The 20,940-nt window shown below is 36.1% G+C and overlaps 1 protein-coding gene across 3 annotated transcripts; it reads right to left on the bottom strand.

The window, feature by feature from the left end:
* Positions 1-5,380: 5,380 nt before the first annotated feature.
* rbm19 (RNA binding motif protein 19) lies at positions 5,381-20,121 on the bottom strand. 3 transcript variants are annotated; one of them, XM_067374710.1, is made up of 25 exons: positions 19,975-20,121; positions 19,050-19,232; positions 18,810-18,932; positions 18,553-18,588; positions 18,237-18,477; positions 17,105-17,415; positions 16,956-17,015; positions 16,295-16,373; positions 16,143-16,214; positions 15,541-15,747; positions 15,332-15,462; positions 15,134-15,258; positions 14,948-15,044; positions 14,755-14,865; positions 13,703-13,903; positions 13,455-13,527; positions 11,988-12,142; positions 11,688-11,748; positions 11,444-11,523; positions 11,279-11,334; positions 10,038-10,157; positions 9,710-9,812; positions 9,445-9,565; positions 6,248-6,367; positions 5,381-6,066 (listed from the first exon to the last, which is right to left on the bottom strand). In XM_067374710.1, the coding sequence occupies exons 1-24, from the start codon at positions 20,008-20,010 to the stop codon at positions 6,285-6,287; spliced, it is 2,865 nt and encodes a 954-aa protein (XP_067230811.1). In that variant the 5' UTR covers positions 20,011-20,121; the 3' UTR covers positions 5,381-6,066; positions 6,248-6,284. The 3 variants fall into 3 exon arrangements, with proteins under 3 accessions (XP_067230811.1, XP_067230812.1, XP_067230810.1); XM_067374711.1 differs by having other exon boundaries at positions 5,381-6,367; positions 17,105-17,409; XM_067374709.1 differs by having other exon boundaries at positions 5,381-6,367.
* Between the last annotated feature and the right edge of the window lie 819 nt (positions 20,122-20,940).

Consider the following 20,940-nt stretch of genomic DNA (forward strand, 5'->3'; position numbering starts at 1 on the left):
ACAACAACAACATCCTGACCAGAAACTAGAGGGAATGCTGCTACAAGGTTAATGCGGATGTCTTCTGAAAGCCGCCCATTGGCGTCTTTGTCACCTCCCTCTTTACTGGTCAGCAGCGAACGGACACCAGGCGTTCACATTAGCCGTCTCTTTTTTCCGCTTCTCTGTTTGTGTGTCACGTCTAGAGCTCTTCTTTGCCTTTTGTGTGCCTCATTGTGTGTTTTTTGAAATCCTCAGGTCCTCAGAAAAGCCTTAATACATATTTCTTAGCGTTACCTACTTAGATAAGTGCTGGACGCCAGGGCTGTGAGTGGTTAGTCAAGCGGGATGCTGGGGTTAGTTGGTGTGAGTTTATTGCTTCCATGTTCCATATAATAACAGCCGTACGCTGTTCCTCATTGTTTCAAGGCAATACAGTGTGTGTGTGTGTGTGTGTGTGTGTGTGTGTGTGTGTGTGAACTGTGCTAATGTAGGGGCTACGGGCTCTGCATTTTTTTTTAATGCCATGTGGGACTGGTGCGATGAAAGTAGCTTGTCATTTCTTGAGGTGCAAATAGACATACTGCTTAAAGGGACATGTGGAGCTCTAAGACTGAGTGAAAGAAAATGTATATGTAAATGCTTTTTTGTATATTCCAGATAATTTATATTTAAGTGGAACACATCAAACTTTCCTACAAAACTCATCTCTGTTTTTATCTAACAAACAGAATAGACGTTTCTTAGCTTACCGTGGCTCTGCATGTGGATGTACTATTTCCATTCTTGATTCATTAGGTACTACTAACCAATGAACTTTTGACGAAATGATACAAATACAGTCATCCATTTCTGAAGATTTGTGTATCGGTGTGTCATAGCCAGAATGCTCTTTATCTAAGCAGTGCTTTCCACCAAACTTCTTTGGTTTAATCGGAGCTCCGTTTATTAAACCGCATAACTTTTTCCTCCAAGGTTCTCTGTTTATACTGGATCACAAAATAAACGACATTTATAAAAATGATCGCACACGTTTTGTTTGGGTGCATTATCTGTGACTGAGAGTAAAATGTGATTATAAAGTGCTCAATGATGGTTCAACTAAACATTTTGTCATTTGCTCAATCTTGTCATTCCAAACCCATGTGATTATTGTGTTTCTTCATACAGGACAAGTAAAGCAACTTAAAGGTTATCCATATGACTAGTGTACTATACTGTTTTTGAAGCTTTGTGTGAGGAATAGGCCAAAATGCAAGTTATTCACAGATAAGCTTCCTTTCTTAAAGGGACAGTTCACCCAAAAATGAATATTCGGCCTCATATCGTTCCAAATCTGTATGATATTCTTTCTTCTGCGGAACATAAACAATATTTTGAAGAATGTTGTTGGTAACAGTTTTGAGGACCATAAACTTCCATTGTACGGACAAAAAAAAACATACATTTGACAAAATATAATTTGTGTTTCACAAAAGGGAGAAAGCCATGCAGGTTCGAAACAACATGAGGTTGAGTAAATGACAGATTTCATTTTTGGGTGAACTGTTGCTTTAAACCTCATTTGCATTTATACTTGTACACAAACAATAACATGACGCCAAATCACAATCAGCTCGATTCCACCTCATAGTAAAAGGTAAAATTTAAATGTACATTTTCATGTCAGTCACGACAAAATCCACGTTCTGAGTTCTGAACTTGTATCAACAATCTCAGACGTTCCTGATACAACAAAGCTCTGTTGTAGTGCGTGAATATAAGTCACGACTAGTGCTATGAACTACTTTATTTTCTTAATTTGGGAGCCTGGCAGCACCTGGTCACTGTCATTGTGTGTAAATGAGAAGGCTCAAAAGTGTGGATAACTAAATTTGTGTTCCAAAGGAAGAAAGACTGGGATACACGACTTGCCCAGATACAGTCTAGAACAGTGGTTCCCAAACTAGTTAGCGTGGAGTACCCCTGAAGGCATTACCATCCTTTCGCGTACCCCCTCTCTTCCACTTCGATTGCAGTCACACCTTTACCATTAAGGGACAATATTTGCCCCCTAAATTGATTTTCCAAGTGCATTTTTTACCTTTCTGAATAACTTTATAAAATAAATACTGTTTTAAATAAAAAAATGTTCAATAGAGAAATATGCAATGATGGTAAAACGAGTAAAACTTTTAAATATTAAACTAAAACCGCCAGTAGGTGGCAGCGAGTCAATGTTTTTATGAGTGAGCAATCGAGTCATTCATTCAGTAACGAAGCAAGCGGCTTTGAATAAATCATTGAATCATTGACTCTTACGATTCGTTCAAAGCCGCAGAATTGTTCGCGAAACACAGACGTGTGTTGTAGTTCTGCTGTGGTTTTCGTTAGAACTATTATTTCATTGCAAAATAGAGTAAATACTGACAGTATGTGTTTAAAATGTATGTTTTGTTTTTTGACCTGTTGTATAATTATGTCACGTTTGCTGTCATGTGGATATTTGGGAACAAGTGCGTTCTTGCTCGTTATCATCATTGAATACAAGAAATCTATGTAGTCAAATTAATGCCTTAAAGTTTTGCACAAAAATAAAGTTTTGCAAAACAAAAAAAGAATTGAGCAATAAAAAAATGTTTTGCAAACAAAAATAAAGAATTGCAAAGGAAAAATAAAGTATTGAGCAGAAAAAAATAAGTTTTGCAAACAAAAATAATAAATTGCAAAATAAAATAATGAAGTGCAAAAATAAAAATATAATCAATTACAAAAATCAATGACAGCTGTAATCCTATTTTATCTTTGCCACATATTTTTCATGCTCAAACCTACTAAATCATTTGCAACGCTCATTTTATTCTGCGTTTCAGTCAAGCGTGCGCTCACGATACTGGGTTTCTTTTGCGCTGCACTTTTCTGTGCGGATCTCTTTATGGCACTGGTTTGACGTGGGGGTGGAGTCAAGAAACGGGGGCACGCCTCCGCGAAACACGTCATCGGCAGGAGACGCAGATCGGAACTGAACAGATTAAGTCCTGCATCCCAATGTGCATACTATCCACCCTATCCGCCCTAAATAGTATTGAATAGTACTAGTGTCACATACTATTTAGGATGGATAGTATGCACATTGAGACGCAGGCAAGCATAGAGACAGAGCGCATTTATTATAATCTGAAAACCACGCCCACCGGGGGAAAAACAATCCAACCGTCTCCAGGCTGCCTTCTTGTCTTTTCTGACACATTACAAAAAACAGAACAATGCCTAAAAGGTGTTGTGTGACAAGGTGTACAGCTAACAAGCTAAAAAACCCAGAAATAAGTTTTTATAAGCTGTCGACCCCAAAAAACGAATGTTTAAGGGCACAAAAGTGGATACAGGCAGTGAGACAGAGCGAAACGGGTCATAATTACTTTAAGAAATACACTGGAGGGGGTCGTAATCGGCGACAACATATGCTAAACAAACCAACAAAAACAAACCATTCATTATTTTTCACCATGTCAAAGAATTATTTCACCTGTCGCCGATTACGTTCCCCTCCAATGCATTTCGCGGGGGCGTGCCCCCGTTTCTTGACTCCACCCCCACGTCAAACCAGTGCCAGAAAGAGATCCGTACGGTGGCCGAGAGAGCTCAACGCGCTGCAAATAAAGAAAACATCTTCATCAGTTTGACAACACATGCGCTGCAAACTCCACAACACTTACAAAAAGAAAAACGCGCTGCAAATAAAGAAAACATCTTCATCAGTTTGACAACACATGCGCTGCAAACTCCACAACACTTACAAATAGTGAAACGCGCTGCAAATAAAGAAAACATGTGGAGTTTGCAGCGCGTGTGTTGTCAAACTGATGAAGATGTTTTCTTTATTTGCAGCGCGTTTCACTATTTGTAAGTGTTGTGGAGTTTGCAGCGCATGTGTTGTCAAACTGATGAAGATGTTTTCTTTATTTGCAGCGCGTTTCACTATTTGTAAGTGTTGTGGAGTTTGCAGCGCATGTGTTGTCAAACTGATGAAGATGTTTTCTCATTTGCAGCGCGTTGAGCTCTCTCGGCCACCGTAGGATCCGCACAGAAAAGTGCAGCGCAAAAGAAAACGGGTGTCGTGAGCGCACGCTTGACTGAAACGCAGAATAAAATGAGCGTTGCAAATGATTTAGTAGGTTTGAGCATGAAAAATATGTGGCAAAGATAAAATAGGATTACAGCTGTAATTGATTTTTGTAATTGATTATATTTTTATTTTTGCACTAGTTTATTTTATTTTGCAATTTATTATTTTTGTTTGCAAAACTTATTTTTTCCGCTCAATACTTTATTTTTCCTTTGCAATTCTTTATTTTTGTTTGCAAAACATTTTTTTATTGCTCAATTCTTTTTTGTGTTTTGCAAAACTTTATTTTTGTGCAAAACTTTAAGGCATTAATTTGACTCCATAGAAATCACACAAGGTATGTTTTTGTATCGGAGAAAGTTTGAGTCTTAAATCGAAATTAATCCATTATCTGTGTCTATATTTGTTCTTCATGCGAGTATGTTACAAAGGTGCATTGTCGAGAACGGCAGTAATTTAACGCGATTTAAATCTATCATATGCATGCTGTTTGTGTGGATACAGTCATTTTTGACTGCAAATGATGAGGTAATTTGATTAAATGTGCTGGATTTACGACATTTTGGCAGTTAGAAATACATGCTCGATTTTAATATTATTTTAAGGTAGAATTAAATGAACTCAGCATTTGTTCGCGTACCCCCTTTTGTCACCTCACGTACCCCAGTTTGGGAACCACTGGTCTAGAAGAGTCGACGCTAGTCCCACAAATCAGAGCTAGTCTACAGATTTTGGTAAGCTGGAGTTGACGTCGGGCACAGACGGCATTTTTTTTTTTTTAATCCTCAGAATATGATTCCATCCAACCAGAGGATATCGAACATGTTTGATATTATGAGCCAATTTTAGAAATTGTTTTTAATCGTCACGTGTCTCCCAAGAACAAGGCGCTTTTTCCTCACGTTCAGAACAATTTGAAAGTCGGGCTCGTAGCATAAAGACTTGCTATTCTGACAAACTGGCTGTAAATCGAAGTGTAATCAGTCTTACGTTTGGGATTCAAAACTACTTCTTAATGTAACACTGAAATAAGAGTTATGACCAGTCCTAGCGAAACAAATATAGATGACCAATATAGAAGACTGCAGTTTATGCAACAGCCACTGGTAGTGTGTGTCTGATCCTCAGTCGTTTACTGTAGTCTTTAATGATGCTCAGTTTGCATAGGCGGCAAGTATGTGACGATGTTTAGTACTGTAAAAACTGTTGTGTATTCCAGCCTTTATTAGTCATATGGGTTTGGCCTGGAATGCGGTGGGGATAAATGTAAATGGTGACAAAATTCATTTTTGGGTAAACAAACAAACTCTTTAATAAAACAGTAAACAAATGAAGAAGACTGTCACCATATTACATTACAGGTTAGTTTGAAGCAGCATGAACAATGTCATGCAGTTCACCTGGAATTGTGATGCAGTACACTAGAATGTCCATTACATGGTGTGTAAGGCATCTTCTGTGTAGACCAAGACTGTTTTGACCTCGACTGTACGAATAGTACATTTTATAAAGTGAGGTTTCTAGTGTGATTACCACCCTAAGATAGGAACATTTCCAGAAAATTATTTATTGTTACATCAATAAACAGTATGATCCCAACAATATGAAAGCACTTGTCATTTCTTGAATCAATCATTGACCAGTGTTCAAATTAGGGAGCCACAGACTGGAAAAGACTGTCGAACAACAATGCATAAATATACGTACTTAGATTTTACATTATTATGTAATTATTCTTAGTCAAGAACAGACAAATTATGTGTCAAAAAATCATGTTAAAAGCAAACTGTGTCCATTTTTATCTTCTGCTGCTGATATTTTGGTCAATCACTATCGTGATTTTTCAATGTCACAAGTGTCACAGCAGAGTTTGAAATGTCTCAGCCCTCCGTGACGATTAAAAACAGCTAAAGCGAACGTGGCCTTTGGGCATCTTTTCCAAAAGAACTACGTCGTCGAGTTCACCTTCAGCCGGAGTTGGTCTGCGGGGAGACGCTGTGTTTAATACATTGACAGCAATAACAGGGATGATGTATGAGCATATAATAAAAAGCTAATTGGGAGCATCTGGGGCCAAAAGGAAGAATTCCTGAAGAGACCGTGAAGCAGCTGTTTAAGACGGAGTCAAAATAGAGATAAATGGAGTTCCACTGGATGATTTACTCTCTTATTGATGCTGGAGGTGACTGACGGCTGCTATTCACTCCCCGTCTTCATCCCCGACCTCCATCTGCTCCAAGATTCCCTCTAACACCTCCGCCTTCTTCCGCTTCTTAGGAGCATCTGACAGAGAAGATGAGAGAACAGATTTGTGCACAGATTTGTTTTAATTAAATTAAAGAAAGGAAATTACTAGAATTGCAACCAGTGTTGGAGAAACTACTTCAAATTAGGTGCTTTGGCAAGCTGCAGGTTTCAAGCAGTCAAACTACTGTTTGAAAAAGTACTGAAAAACTAACAATCAAGCTTTTTGAGGGGGCAACATTTTTGAATAAATTGTTATATATAATATTGGTAATTTACAACAAGGTCTCATTTGTGACCCTGGACCACATAACCAATTGAGATTTATACACCATCTGAAAGCTGAATAAGCTTTCCAGTGATGTATTATTTGTTAGAATAGGACAATATTTGGCCAAGATACAACTAAAAAAAAAAAAAAAAAAAATCGAAATATTGAGAAAATCGCCTTTAAAGTTGTCCAAATAAAGTCCTTAGCCATGCATATCCACTCACAGAAATAAAAATTTGATATATGTGCGGTAGGAAATGTACAAAATATCTTCATGAAACATGATCTTTACTCAATATCCTAATGATTTTTGGCATAAAAGAAAAATTGATCATTTTGACCCATACAGTGTATTGTTGGCTATTGCTACAAATATACCCGTTAGACTTATGACTGGTTTTGTGGTCAAGGGTCACATTTGTTAATGCATTAACCAACATGAATTAACAATGAGCAATATATTCTTACAGCATATATTAATCTTTGTTAATATAAAAATGCTCATGTTTGCAGTGCATTACCTAATGTTAACAGATACAACTTTTGATCTTAAAAAGTGAATTGGTAAATGTTGAGATTAACATTAGAGGTAGTTCACCCAAAAATGAAAATTCTGTCATTTACTCACCCTCAAGTTGTTCCAAACCTCCAAATATGAATATGAAGAGTATGGGTAACCAAACAGTTGATGGTCCCCATTGACTGCTATAGTATTGAAGTCAGGGTCCATGAACTGTTTGGTTACCCATACTCTTCAAAATATCTTCTTTGGTGTCAACAAAAGAAAGAAACTAATACAAATTTGGAAAATTTGAGTAAATGACAGAATTTGTGTGTAAACATTCCTTTAAGATTAATAAATGCTGTACAAGTATTGTTGTTAGTTCATGTCAACTAATGCAGGTATGTTAACTAATTCATCAGACCTACGCTGAACATACGCCCTATGACAGTATTGCTAACAGCTTTAAAGGGATTTCGCGTAAGCTCCCCTGATCGAGAGACATCATCAACAGTCGTTCGCAGAAGGCTGATCTCTCCCGCTTCACAGCGCGTGGAACGAGCGGCAATTCCCTTTCACTGTCTGCGTTTAGATTTCAGCAAAGTTTGGGCGAACTACTGTTCATGAGCCGAACATTCAGCCACACAAAAAGACATTTTGTGTTTTTTTGCACCACCAGAAGCCCATACTAAGTTCACTGTAAATGAAATGTCAAATTTATTTCTTAATCAGTTAATTTTCATAAATTGTACGATATACCATTTAAAGGCCGAGTATAATATTCAATGTCTGAAGTATGCCTTTACAATCAATAGCCTGTGTGTAGCGGAAATAATACTTTAAAAGGCTGAAAGAAGCAGGAATTTTTTTTTTCTTCAGTGCTTCAGAAGGCATCATTTTAAGCCGCTAAACTTCTGGAAAGTTTTTAGTCCAAAGGAACACTGTTTCTCGAAGATGCGCAATGCTTTATTTGATTTATTTGGATATAAACCCGATTTTTGTTAAAGGTGATAGAGAGGATTTTTTCGTCAACTGAGAATCCAAAGACTGTTACTGAGTTTTTGAAATGATCTAGTTGACTAAAATCTTATAATATTTAGTCGACTAAAACAATTTCTGATGACTAAAATATGATAAACTAAATGGCATTCTAGTCAAAAGACTATGACTAAAACTAAATCAAAATTTGCTGTCAAAATTAACACTAATAAATAGGTAAATGAATAATTTGTTCAACAGATTAATTCAAAAAACAGATTCATTCAGCAGCCAGTTCAAAACAGCTCTAACGCAGAGCAAACCTGGCCAATTACATCAGTGATGGCAGTAAGAATAGAGACTTGCATCCAGAGAACAGTGAATTATTCATTCCAGTCTGCATTTAGCTTTTAAAAAAATGATTTGTAATATTCAAAAATTGCAAGAAAATATTTTGTTCCATCTGTTGGTCCTCTTTGAAGCATGACAAAAAAAAAAAAAAACTTTTCTTCAAATTGTGAATAGCAAAGAGCGAGCGCTCCCTTTATAGTGCGACTGAGCTTACTCACATGAAAACTGTTATAATCAATGAATCTGAACACACTGCATAATGACTCTCTTACATCATGTCTACGCTTTGTTATAATGAGATTAATTTGCGAGGGCGTAGAGACTAATTAGAAACTAGATTGCGCACACACACAAATACACGCAGGACTGTTTGAAAGCAATTTTAAAAAGTCATCGCACATTGAGTGCATTATATACTTAGAAAAATATAAATATAAAAAAAAATATATTTAGAAAAAAGAATAGGTTGATGAAGAAGTTGTCATTGTGGGTTTTGTTATAAAATGCCTAAATAACTGCATTCTCATGGTTTCGGTAAATTACAGCAACAGATGTGAGTTGTGCGTCATCTGAAGTTTTTAGATCCAGTCACTGTTCTCCACTGCAGCAGGCAGGTCACATCAGTGACTCAAATGCTCCACTCTCTCTGCTGTCAGTTAAGGAAGATTTGATGGATCAACTCGTGGCTCAATTGGACTCTTGTCGAATCAAAAATGATGAGAGGCTTTGAGAGAGTTTGCCATCTTGAAATGACTTTGGTCACTGTCATTATGGTTACTGGTAAGAGAATGCGGGTTTGACGCCCGTTGTACATTCATACAGACAGTATTCGAGATGCTGCTGTAAGATGCTGTTTGAACGGGACTTTCAAGACTCACACTTGTAATTAAATGCGGTTGTCTCTCCCAAAAACGGACAGTTTGAACGTAGCCTATTTGTATGTTATTCATCAAACCTGCTTGCAACAGTCTATGCTAAATAACTGTTACTCTGTGTATAAAGCAGAAATTTTACCATGAAAGTGCAGTGCGGTTTTTCGTCGCAGGTCGTCCACAGTCTCCTCTGCGTCTGCCCACTCCAACACCAGCCTCCTGCCGTACAGATGGGTACTGTGGCACAGCGCCGTGAACGCTTTCTGTGAGAGACCAGCACAAGATCAAAGCTTGTGTAAGATGTACTGGACACACTGAACAGGATCAATGTTGATTAGTTGTTTTACAGGAGACTGTCTGACTGTGAAAAGCAAGAGACAAAAACAAACAGAGACAGATGCACCAACCTTGGCATCCTGTTTAGTGAGGAAGTCAATGAAGCCAAAACCACGGTGGGCTCCACCGATCCCTTTCTTTGGCAGGCGGACTGTCTTCAGCTCTCCAAATGTGCTGAAAAAAAGAAACAATACTTGCACTTTGGATCAGATCTCACATGACAGAGGACTATTTTACAATATTTACAAGGGTACACAGTCCAAAACCATGATACTACTATAGTCATTTTTGTTAGTGAAAAATACTTACCAGTAACAATCAACATTTTGACCTGTTTTGTACTATAACGTACACATGAAAAGCAATACGAGTATCTGTTAAATGTGAAACCAAGCTTACCAGAAGAGTTCTCGCAGTTCTTTCACCGTGGCCTGGAAGGGGATGTTTCGCACCAGAATCTTAGAAGTCGTCTGTTTCCTGGCGGTTTGCTTTTTCCTCTTGGGGTCCACCACACCTGACCTGCACAAACAACAGAAGGAAAATGGTTTTCACTTGTACATGTGATCAATGCCATTTATTATGCCTGTCATTGACATTATTGTTCAAAAGATCTAAGAAAGCACATACAAAATAAATTAAAAGCAATGATGTGTTACAATAAGTAATCTAAAAAATAACTTAAAACACAGACTGTAAATAATCTTTTGTTTACCATTATTACACTAATTTAACATCAAACGGCAAACAACAAAAGCACACTGACTGGACATTTCCATTTATATTAACTATTTAAAAAATACTGGTGTGTAGGGTATATGCAAATTCTATTCTATCAGTTAATCCTATGAAACTTTACCAAGTTTCCCATCACATTCATTAGTGATTTCACATTAACGTGAAATTTAGATGTTACTTTAATTAAAAAAAATACATTTTCAGCAATTTCATGAACTCTAGGAGGTTTTTACATAAGAGATTGTTCATTTATCCTTTCACAACCTTTTCAGAATACTAATTTTTGGTGCAGTATTTAAAGAAAAAATATTAAACAGATTTTATACATTTTTGTAAATAAAACAAATTGTTTGGTCCATGTGTCTTAAGTGAAAGTTCAGATTTCTGGCTTATTATAATGCTAAAACAATTCTTCGCAGAAAATTACTATTACATGTAAGGACAAATATCATTAAAAAAAATAAATAAATAAATAAAAAAAATAGCCCAAAACCAGACATAAGTGAATGTTCTGAAGTATTTTGCTTTAAATGTACAGCTTCAACACCAGTATTTCTGCACTGATCAGTTCTATCTCCATCAATTAGGCCTCCATCTATCAGCACCAAAGCAAAAGTAATTATATTTTATCTATTTTTTATTTTCTTGTTATCATATTTTCATATTTTAGGTTATAAAATGTAAATTTGCAGTCTGAATTGTCAAGTGTGACAAGTGTTATGTCTGATTCATGTGCAAATTACTCTTATTAGCTGGTTCTTGAATCATTCAAAAAAAAAAAAAAAACTGATAAACTCTTCATTGAATGAACTAAATGCATAATCACTTAGGTGACCCCTAAGAGCGCGAAACCCTGACTTACACAGTACATGAAGATTTAGGACACAAAAGATGCCTCGACTTACTTGAATTCTCTTTCTGATATTTTCAGCTCAAGCTGGTGCTCATCAACTGTGCAGTGCTGCAAAAGAAGTAATGAAAAAAGCCTGAATTTATTTCATCACATGAATATTTATGCATAATAAGACTACATAAATACAGCAATGAAAGAGCAGCAGATGGTCATTTACCTGCAGCTTTCTCATGGCTTTCTGTGCTGCCTTTGGAGTTTTGTACTGCACAAAGCCATAACCCATTGATAACATTTTACCTGAGAGAGAGAGAGAGAGAGAGAGAGACAAAGAGATCAAGGTGAGATTCACACAGAGAGGAAATAAGACGGAGAAATGACAAAAGATAAAAAAAGAGAGAGAAAAAACTAACAAATATACAGATGAATATCAATGGTAAATATGCATGTCTGTGAAAACAAACCTGTTTTATCTCTCTTCTTTGATATTGTGCAGCTTTTCACCACACCACATTTAGAGAATGTCTATCAAGAGAACACAATGAAACCCATATGGTGAGACACGGACCGTGTTTACATCTGTTATTAACAACATCCGTTTGGGGTGATCCGATCCCGCAACACATGTTGCCGCTTACACCTGCTAATAACATGCATTTAAAATGAGTCTCCTGTGACCAGAACAAGAAACCTTCTCGGGTTTCCACTACAAAACCCTAAACCGCAATATCTACACAGTGTGCTGCTTGTGTCCTTGAGCTCACCTGGTGTAATGTTTCCTCTGAAGTGTTAAAGTTGAGGTTCTTGATGAAGAGAGTTGAGCCAGGCAAAATCTGCTCTTCCTCCTCCTCCTCCTCTTCCTCCTCTTCCTTTTTAGCTGAGTCATTGTTCTCAGCAGATGCATCTTTGGTTCGAGGCTCTGAGCGGAGCAAAAGAAAGATGGACATTTAGACAGAATGAGAAAAACTACTGAAAACGCAGCACTAAAGTAGTTTCTAGATACAGGACTGACAAAACACTGATTTGGACGTCCAGAAGGAAATACTTCAGAATTGTAACATTTTACAATAAAGGTCAAATTGTTAACATTAGTTAATGCATTAGGTATCATGAACAACATTCAACAACAATTTTATGAAGTTAATCTAGGTTAATGTTAATTTATTATTAACTACCATTCAAAACTACCATTCAAAACTTTTGCTACATTTTATGCATCCTTGCTGAATAAAAGTAAAAGTAATAGTCAAGACATTTATAATTTCACAAATAGTTTCTATAATCAAATAAATGCTATAAACAAACTTTCTATACATCAAAGAATCCTGAAAAAAAAAATCCATTAAAATTTACTGTTTTCAACATTGATAAGAAGAAATGTTTCTTAATATTAATTAAAAAAATAAAATAAAAAAAAGAATAATTTCTGAAGGATCATGTGACACTGAAGACTGGAGTAATGATGCTGAAAATGCAGCTTTGTCATCACAGGAATACATTACATTTTCAATTATTGAAAAGTTATTTTAATTTAATCTTAATAGTTATTTTTATTTTTGTATATATTTTTAGAAAATCTTACCGACCCCAAATTTCTGAACGGTAGTGTGAATAACATACAATTTAATATACTTCTTAAAGTTTATTTAACTTCAAATGTTAAAAATTCATTAAGTATATGAAGAAATGTATTTAATATGAACAAAGATTAATAAATGCTGTAAACAATTTGATAATTGTTAGTTTATGATATCTAATGCATTAACTAATATTAATGATGAACAAATGTTATTGTAAAGTGTCACTGCATATTTTAAGTTTTAATTTTAACAATAAATTATGACAATTTTAATTTTCAGGCAAATTATTCTCACACATGAACTTATTAAATTAATAAATATATTTCTAAAATGTATTTAAAAAATAATAATACTACTACCGTTAGCTAAAATATCATCACATTAGCCAAAACATTTACAAATATGCCAAGGGAAGGGCTTGTTCGACAGTGTTCAACTATGCTTGAAATGTACAGAGCTTTCCATGGAATTCTGACACATATTTGGAATTTGGATGATTGGAATTCCCTGCAGATTCCGTGCAGACCTGATTATGAGTCATTCTCATGTTGTCATTTCAATAAATGTCTCGGTTATGAACATGTGAGTGTTTAGGAATACATATATCTGGTTTAAATCACAAACAGACTGATTTCAGTATTAAAGGATTACCTGGTTTAGGTGTTGGGGGAGTTGTAAAGACCGCTACAGGAGCCCACTCCAGATACAAAGGAACATGCTGGAACTGGAGACATAGAATGACATCATACTATGTTATTAATTCAAGGTGAACTAACCAAAACTAACCAAAGGCACAAATGATTAGAAATATTATTACATATAAATATTATAAATCACATTTTTAAAAAAGTATTTTTTTGCAGTGAAAACAGTAGCTCAAATGCCCATCACACACTGACCTTGGTGTATGCAAGTTTCATGAAGGCCCGTTTGGCTTCTGTGGGCTCCAGGAACTCCACTATAGCAGTGAGGCCAGATGGGGGCAGCAGAACTCTTCCCAGAGATCCATGGGGTGAGAACAGAGCCTCAAGCTCTCCAACCTGCACTCCTGAGGGCAAGTTCTTCACCAGCAACACAGAGTTACTGCGCTGACCTGATGCCTAAATAGATGGAAATCACAGACACGCATAAACATAACCATGGTTTATGCAAAAACAAATATAAATATGCATTTGGTCATTAGCAGTGTCACATTAAGCTTTCTGGGGAATTCTGTCACAGAATCAGAATTAGGATGATTGGAATTCTTTGCCGAGTCCAAGCAGGCCTAATTATGAATCATTCTCACATTCTTATTTCAATAGATGGCTTAGTCATGGCAATGTGTTTTAAATATGAATGCATGATATATCAGTAACATCAGTAATTAGGTGATATTAAGCTTATTAATATAAATATTTTATGTATTAAAACCTAAAACAAATGCTGCCGTTCCATAAGCGCCACCTTCTGTCAGAGAGTAAATTTGCATTTTCAATAAGTCCATCTTTGTTTTATGCAGGACTGTTTTATGTAGCATAATTTCACAAAGCTAAAATCAGACCATCTGCTCATGCATGCGTGTAGCATCGTAATTTGAATCATGATTAAATTCAGTAGTTGCCTCTAATTTCAATTGGCTACAGATATTTTTGTTTAAGGCCAGTTTGGGGTGTTATAGAGCAAATAAACACATAAATTTGCTTGAACAAAGAAAAAAAAAATGGCAACCGATAACGAAACAGTATCAGTATCTGCAAACAGTATCAGTTTGCTTTAACAAACAAAAATCATGATCGGTGCATCACAAATTATAAATATCTTTACTGTCAGTTATGATCTAAGGAGTCTTTGCTGAATAAAAGCATTCATTTCTTTAAAAAATGAAATCTTCCTGACTCCAAACTTTTGAATGGTAGTGTATGGCTTATTAACTATACATGGTGGGAGTAAAGTAAAGCACACACTATACCTGACTGAATGAGTCCAGGGACACTCCATTGTCCAGGAGAAACTGTCTGGTCTCTTGTACAATCTGTGTCTCTCCGAGGGCCATCCTCACAGCCAGACTGCCATTAGATTCCTGCATACATACACAAATCCAGTGTTACCTATGTTAATCCTTAAAAAAAAAAAAAGATAATTTATAGTTCCCAAATACTCACATGATCTAACACTTTGCTCTTGGTTGTGTTGTATTTCTGAGCAATAGCATCAGCCACTGCACTCGTGCCCAAAAACAGCGTATTCCAGTTATGAGAGCTGTGTAAAAAACACAACAAAAACAGTGAACACAACTGGAAATTATCTAGTAGAGGTTTACAGTTCCAGATGAATCATCGAATTCTGACCTGCCGCTGGCTGCTTTGTCTTTGGCATCTTTCTTTCTCTTATATGAGGAGCTGCCTGGAGCGTTTGGCCCTTGATCGGGATTTTCCTTCTTCAGCCTTGAAGCCATGACATGCAGAACCCGCCCCTAGAGGGTCCAAACAGTTGTAAGAAAGCAAATAAAACTACACAGACAGAAAAGAGATGAAAGTTCCCAGTACCTGGAATACGTGGCCATCCAGTTCAGCCAAGGCTGAGACTGCATTCTCTGGTATCATGTACGTCACAAAGGCAAAGCCCTTGGGCTTCTTAGTCAGACTGTCTATAGGGAAATGCGTCTCAGAAAGAGGACCTAATGGAGACACAAATAAAATAAGTGGTTTTTAAACATAAATCGAGAAATGATATGTGGCAGATCTCCTACACTCACCATGCTTGATGAAGACTTCTTTCAGATCTTCTTCAGTGCATGTGTAAGGCAGGTTCCTGACGAAAAGTCTTCCCGATTCCGCCACGTCTTCCTCTTCCTCGTCGGCCTTCAGCTCACTCACAAAATTTCTTTCCTTCTTGCTTTCCTTCACAGACTTTCTATCATTTTTAAAGTTGTTGGCTCTGAACACTTCAATATAGCGCCCCCCTGTGGGTTTACAAAGATAATACACATGCATTGAGGACCTGGAACCAGTCAGATATTAATCTGACACATAAGGTTTTATTGCACGTGTATGAACACAAAAATCCACACATCTGTTCTGAGCCACTATCAAATGTAGTTTTAAATCAGATACATATCTAATATCTGGAAATCTGAACTATATCTAAACACGTATATCTGATTCCCCTTGGAATTCCAAGAGACCACAAGGTGAGGGCGAAACTCACCCACAAGGATGTGTCTATATGCGGCCACACTAAAACTCATAAACTTTATATCCTTTATATACAGGTAAGAAACTGCCCACAAGTAAAACACACAACCCAAGGATCTTTTCACAGTTGTGTACTTGTCAAAGAGAGTGAATAATTGCTTACCCATGTAGTCTCTGTTCAGGCGCAGGGCACTCTCGACCTCTGCCTCCGATCGCAGGTCCACAAACACGTAACCTTATCACAGGAAATTCAACATCATTCAAAGAGTGACATCTTCAAACCATCAACAGAGAGTAAACAACAGAAGCTCTTACCCGAGTTGCGTCTGCCACTGCTTTTTCCAAATCGAATGGCAACAGGTTCCAAAGGCATCAAAAATTCTCTGACTTGTTGCTACGGTGAAGTGGTAAATCAAACAGTGAGGACAAAAATCAGACAAAACTTACTGCAAAAATTTGGACTGTCAGGACCAAAAAGTTCAATTAAAAGCTGGCCATCTTGATTTGTGTTATTTATGTGACAACAGCGTTCTGTATTAATAATTAAATTTATTAATAACCACAAACTTAAAAAATACACAATTCAATTAGATATTAAAGCAGGGTCTTTTGCTTTATAAAAACAAGTAGGAGTGTACCAGGATTGCAAATAACTGATAAATGGTTGATATTATAAATGTTTTTTTAAAGAAAGAAAGAAAATTAGATTTTAGGCATGATAAATTTATACGATACAGTATGAAAGATGGACTAAACTAGTTTGGAACTGTTTAAATTAGAAAAAAAAGAAAGAAATCCTTGTAAATATAAAGGAGGGACCTAGTAAAACTCAAGAAAGAAAATAAAACTTATCTTAAAAAAAAAAAAAAATGCATTAGGATGATTAGTTTTAGGTGTTATCCGCTGTAACAATGACAAAAGTTGTTGTACATAAACAAATTACATATTCAATATCGACCAATAATCAATATCTCACCTCTTTGACACCGAATGGAGCACCTCGTAGCTTGACTGTGAACTCTGTTCTTGGCTCCATCTATAATGGTGTTTGAACAGCACAAACAAATCAGCATCTAATAGCCAACTATTCCATATTGAACCACATGATAGTTTTATCACACTGACCATGTTCTGGGCTGCTGGTTTTGTGTTGTTCTTGCTGCTTGTCTTATCAATGCCCTCATATGCAGTGTCTGTGTGCTGGACCGGGGACTCTTCCTCAGCCTCTTCTTTCTCCTCATCCTCTTCTTTCTCCTCATCCTCTTCTTTCTCCTCATCCTCTTCTTTCTCCTCATCCTCATCCTTATCGGCAGCACTGGCACTGTGACCACCTTTTTCCATCTCTTTCTTATCCACCATGTCTGATTTCTCCACAATTTTGGAGCGAAGATAGTCCATATCAGACAGATCTTTCTTCAAGGCTTTCTTATCTGTTTCTAGTGAGAACACACATTTGGAGAGCATGTGGAGAAAAAAAAAAGAAGAAAAAAAATAACACCTACACAAATCCAGTACAAATGCATGAAGAAAAGATTGGTGACGCTTTACTTAAAGGGTTAGTTAGCCCAAAAATGCTGTCATTAATTATGAGCTATGCAACTGATGTGTGAGATGATGAATGTTTATACATGAATAAAAGCCTAAATTCAATCAGTTTATAATATAAGCGATTGAATCTCATCAGAAAATTTGGACTAAATCACTCAATTCATATGGATTAGTTTTACAATCTCTTTATGATTTTTTAAGCGTCTAAGTTCAATAGTGTAGCTGTCAATGGAGGGACAGAAAGCTCTTAAGATTTCATCAAAAAGATCTTCATTTTTGTTTTGAAGATGAACAAAAGTCTTATGGGTTTTGAATGACAAAAGGTGAATAATTAATGACAGAATTTTCATTTTGGGTGAACTAACCCTTTAAAGCTTTTATGCATTATAAAGTTGTACATAATGTTATGCATAATAACGCATTTTCTTTTCATGAATAATTGTAACCAAAGTTAAAATGCATTATAATATTTGCAGATTCCTTGTTACATCTGAAATGGGTTGTTTGTCATGTGTTTGAATGCATTACACTTTCTAAAGGGATGATCAATGAATAGATTATAATGATAAAGATAAGTATTATAACTGTGGTTGCAATTATACAAGAGATCATACAATGCATTATAAGGTGCATTTCAAACTTTTATAATGCTTTATATACACATACACACAAGTATAAATATATATTCAGCACAAAGTTGACTTCTCACCTTGTTTGTCCTCATCATCAGCAGCATCTTCATCTTCACTCAGTTGCTCTGATTCATCAGAGTCAAAGTTCAGGTAATCATCACTAACAGCCGCTTTCTTCTGCTTCTTCTCCTTCTTCTCTTTCTTATCTTTTTCAGCTCCAAAAGAAGCCACTTCCACAGTGTCATTGGCCCATGTGGGCACCTGTGAGCGCTTCTGGTGCACAGCCAGGAACTCCTGGAAGCTCTTGTCTTTTTCAAGCTAAGGGTTAGAAATTACATTTTATAGAATGTATGCTTTGTGTAATGCGATAGACTTCGGCAGTAGCAAACTTACATCTCCAAGAAGAACATTCAAAGGCTTCTTCTGCTTCTGTAAAGATAGAGTGACAGCATAAATTCAGTTTGATTCATTTGTATTGCACTTTTCACATTACGCATTGTTCTAAAGCAGTTTAGAGAAAATAGACAAATAAAAAAGGAAAAGAAAAATCAATTGTTTGCAAACAATAAAGTGAGTGGGTCATAAATAGCACATTTTCCTCAGCGCAGACACTGAAAAAGTGACAAAAATGAATTTTCCAGTGAACTTTCCTCCTTTTCTAGTTGTTCACGTGATTTTGGTTCTTCTGTAACTTTGTTTGATGATGGTTGGCGTGTGTGTTTGCTCCATGGTCTGGCTTTGTTTGGGTCTCCAAAATCTGTGCAGAATTCCACCTTATTCAGGCAGATGATAAATAAGATAAGAATTATAAGATACAATGTTCAAATAAACTTATTATCAATTTAAAAAAGTCCAAATCTCTTGGACTCCTCCATGATCTTCTCACTTACAGTAACTCTAGATGTGTCCACAAAGGTCTTGTTGAAATGTTTCAGAGCTTTCTTTGCATCCTCGTCAGTCTTGAAACCTACGAATCCAAATTTGCGGAATTTGCCATCTTTGGTGAATTTCAACGTACAATCTGTAAGCGTCCCAAAATCCGCAAACATCTTACGGAAGCGATCTTCCTTCATCTGGGGACACAGAATAAATCAAATTTCAACAGTTGTTACAAAACCACATGTATTTCATATACATAAAGATCAAGACCTCAATGTATTTAAATCATTGCCTGATGATAGTGCCTATTTATTCTACAATGTCATGTTACACTGATTCTATCAAATGTAATACCATGGTACTTTCCCACATGGAAAAAATACTATAGTAAATATTATAGTGTTTTTGAACTATAGTAAAGTAATTTAATTAATTTGTTGTGGTAATATAACAACTATAGTAATATAAACAAATTATTTTTTTTAAGTTTTCTACAACTATAGGGTATATTATACTACAATGAATACACTACAGTTTACTGTAGTAAAAACTAAAGTATACTACAGTATTTATTACAGCTGATCAGTTCACTATAGTTAATACTACAGTACGCTGTAGCATTCATTAACAAAGTGTTGTAAATACTATAATATATACAGCATACTAAAATTTACTATATTTTATTACTATAGTAAATACTATAGTATTTTTTCACGTGGGTTAATATATACATCAAAGTATTCAAATAGTGCTCCAAAAGCCTCTGGGCAGTACCATGAAAACTCCATGACACTAAATTCAAACAAAAACATAGTTGGGACGTTTTGTTAGTGAATACAGTGAAGAAACGTGCTTAAAACTTCGTTACATTTTCGTAGGCGCATGCATCTTTGACAGCGAACTTGCATCAACTCTAATATCATTAGAAATACTCACCCCATTTGGGAGATTCTTGACTATTAATCTTGACATTTTTCCGATACCGGTGTGAGTTTATGTGGTAAAAGAACAAAATATTAAGTTATCAACAATAAAGCATGATGCTCTTCAGTAAGTCGCCATCTTTACTGCATGACGTAAAGAGCGTCACCAAAGGGACTTGATTGTGGCTCCCTCTGCTGGACATGAGTGGAATGATATTATGCACTAATCCTTTCCTTTACTTAAAGGGATAGTTCACCTAACCTAACCCACAAGTTGTTCCATAACTGTATGAATGTCTTTCTTCTGCTGAACACAAAAGAAGATATTTTGAAGAATGCCGGTAACCAAACAGTTGATGGGCCCTATTGACTTCAATAGTATGGAAAAGAAAACAATACCATGGAAGTCAACTGTTTGTTTTCCCATATTCTTCAAAATATCTTCTTTTGTGTTCAGCAGAAGGAAGAAATTCATACAGGTTTAGAACAACTTGAGGGTGAGTAGGCTAAATGACTTTGAATGAATTTTCATTTTTGGGTGAACTATCCCTTTAAATAAATAAGACTTTTAATGAAAATTCTGTCATTTATTACTTACCCTCATGACGTTTCACACCCATAAGATCTTCATCTTCGTAACACAAATTATGATATTTTAGTTGAAATCCGATGGCTCCGTGAGGCCTCCATAGGGAGCAATGACATTTCCTTTCTCAAGATCCATAAAGGTACTAAAAACATATTTAAATCGGTTCATGTGAGTACAGTGGTTCAATATTAATATTATAAAGCGACAAGAATATTTTTGGAGCACCAAAAAAAAACTAAATAACGACTTATTTAGTGATGGCCGATTTCAAAACACTGCTCCAGGAAGCATCGGAGCACAGATGAATCAGTGTATCGAATCTGCTGTTCGGAGCGCCAAAGTCATGTGATTTCAGCCGTTTGCAGTTTGACGCGCGATCTGAATCATGAT

This window comes from Chanodichthys erythropterus, chromosome 21 (genome assembly GCF_024489055.1).
Source record: "Chanodichthys erythropterus isolate Z2021 chromosome 21, ASM2448905v1, whole genome shotgun sequence".
Classification (NCBI taxonomy): Eukaryota; Metazoa; Chordata; class Actinopteri; order Cypriniformes; family Xenocyprididae; genus Chanodichthys; species Chanodichthys erythropterus.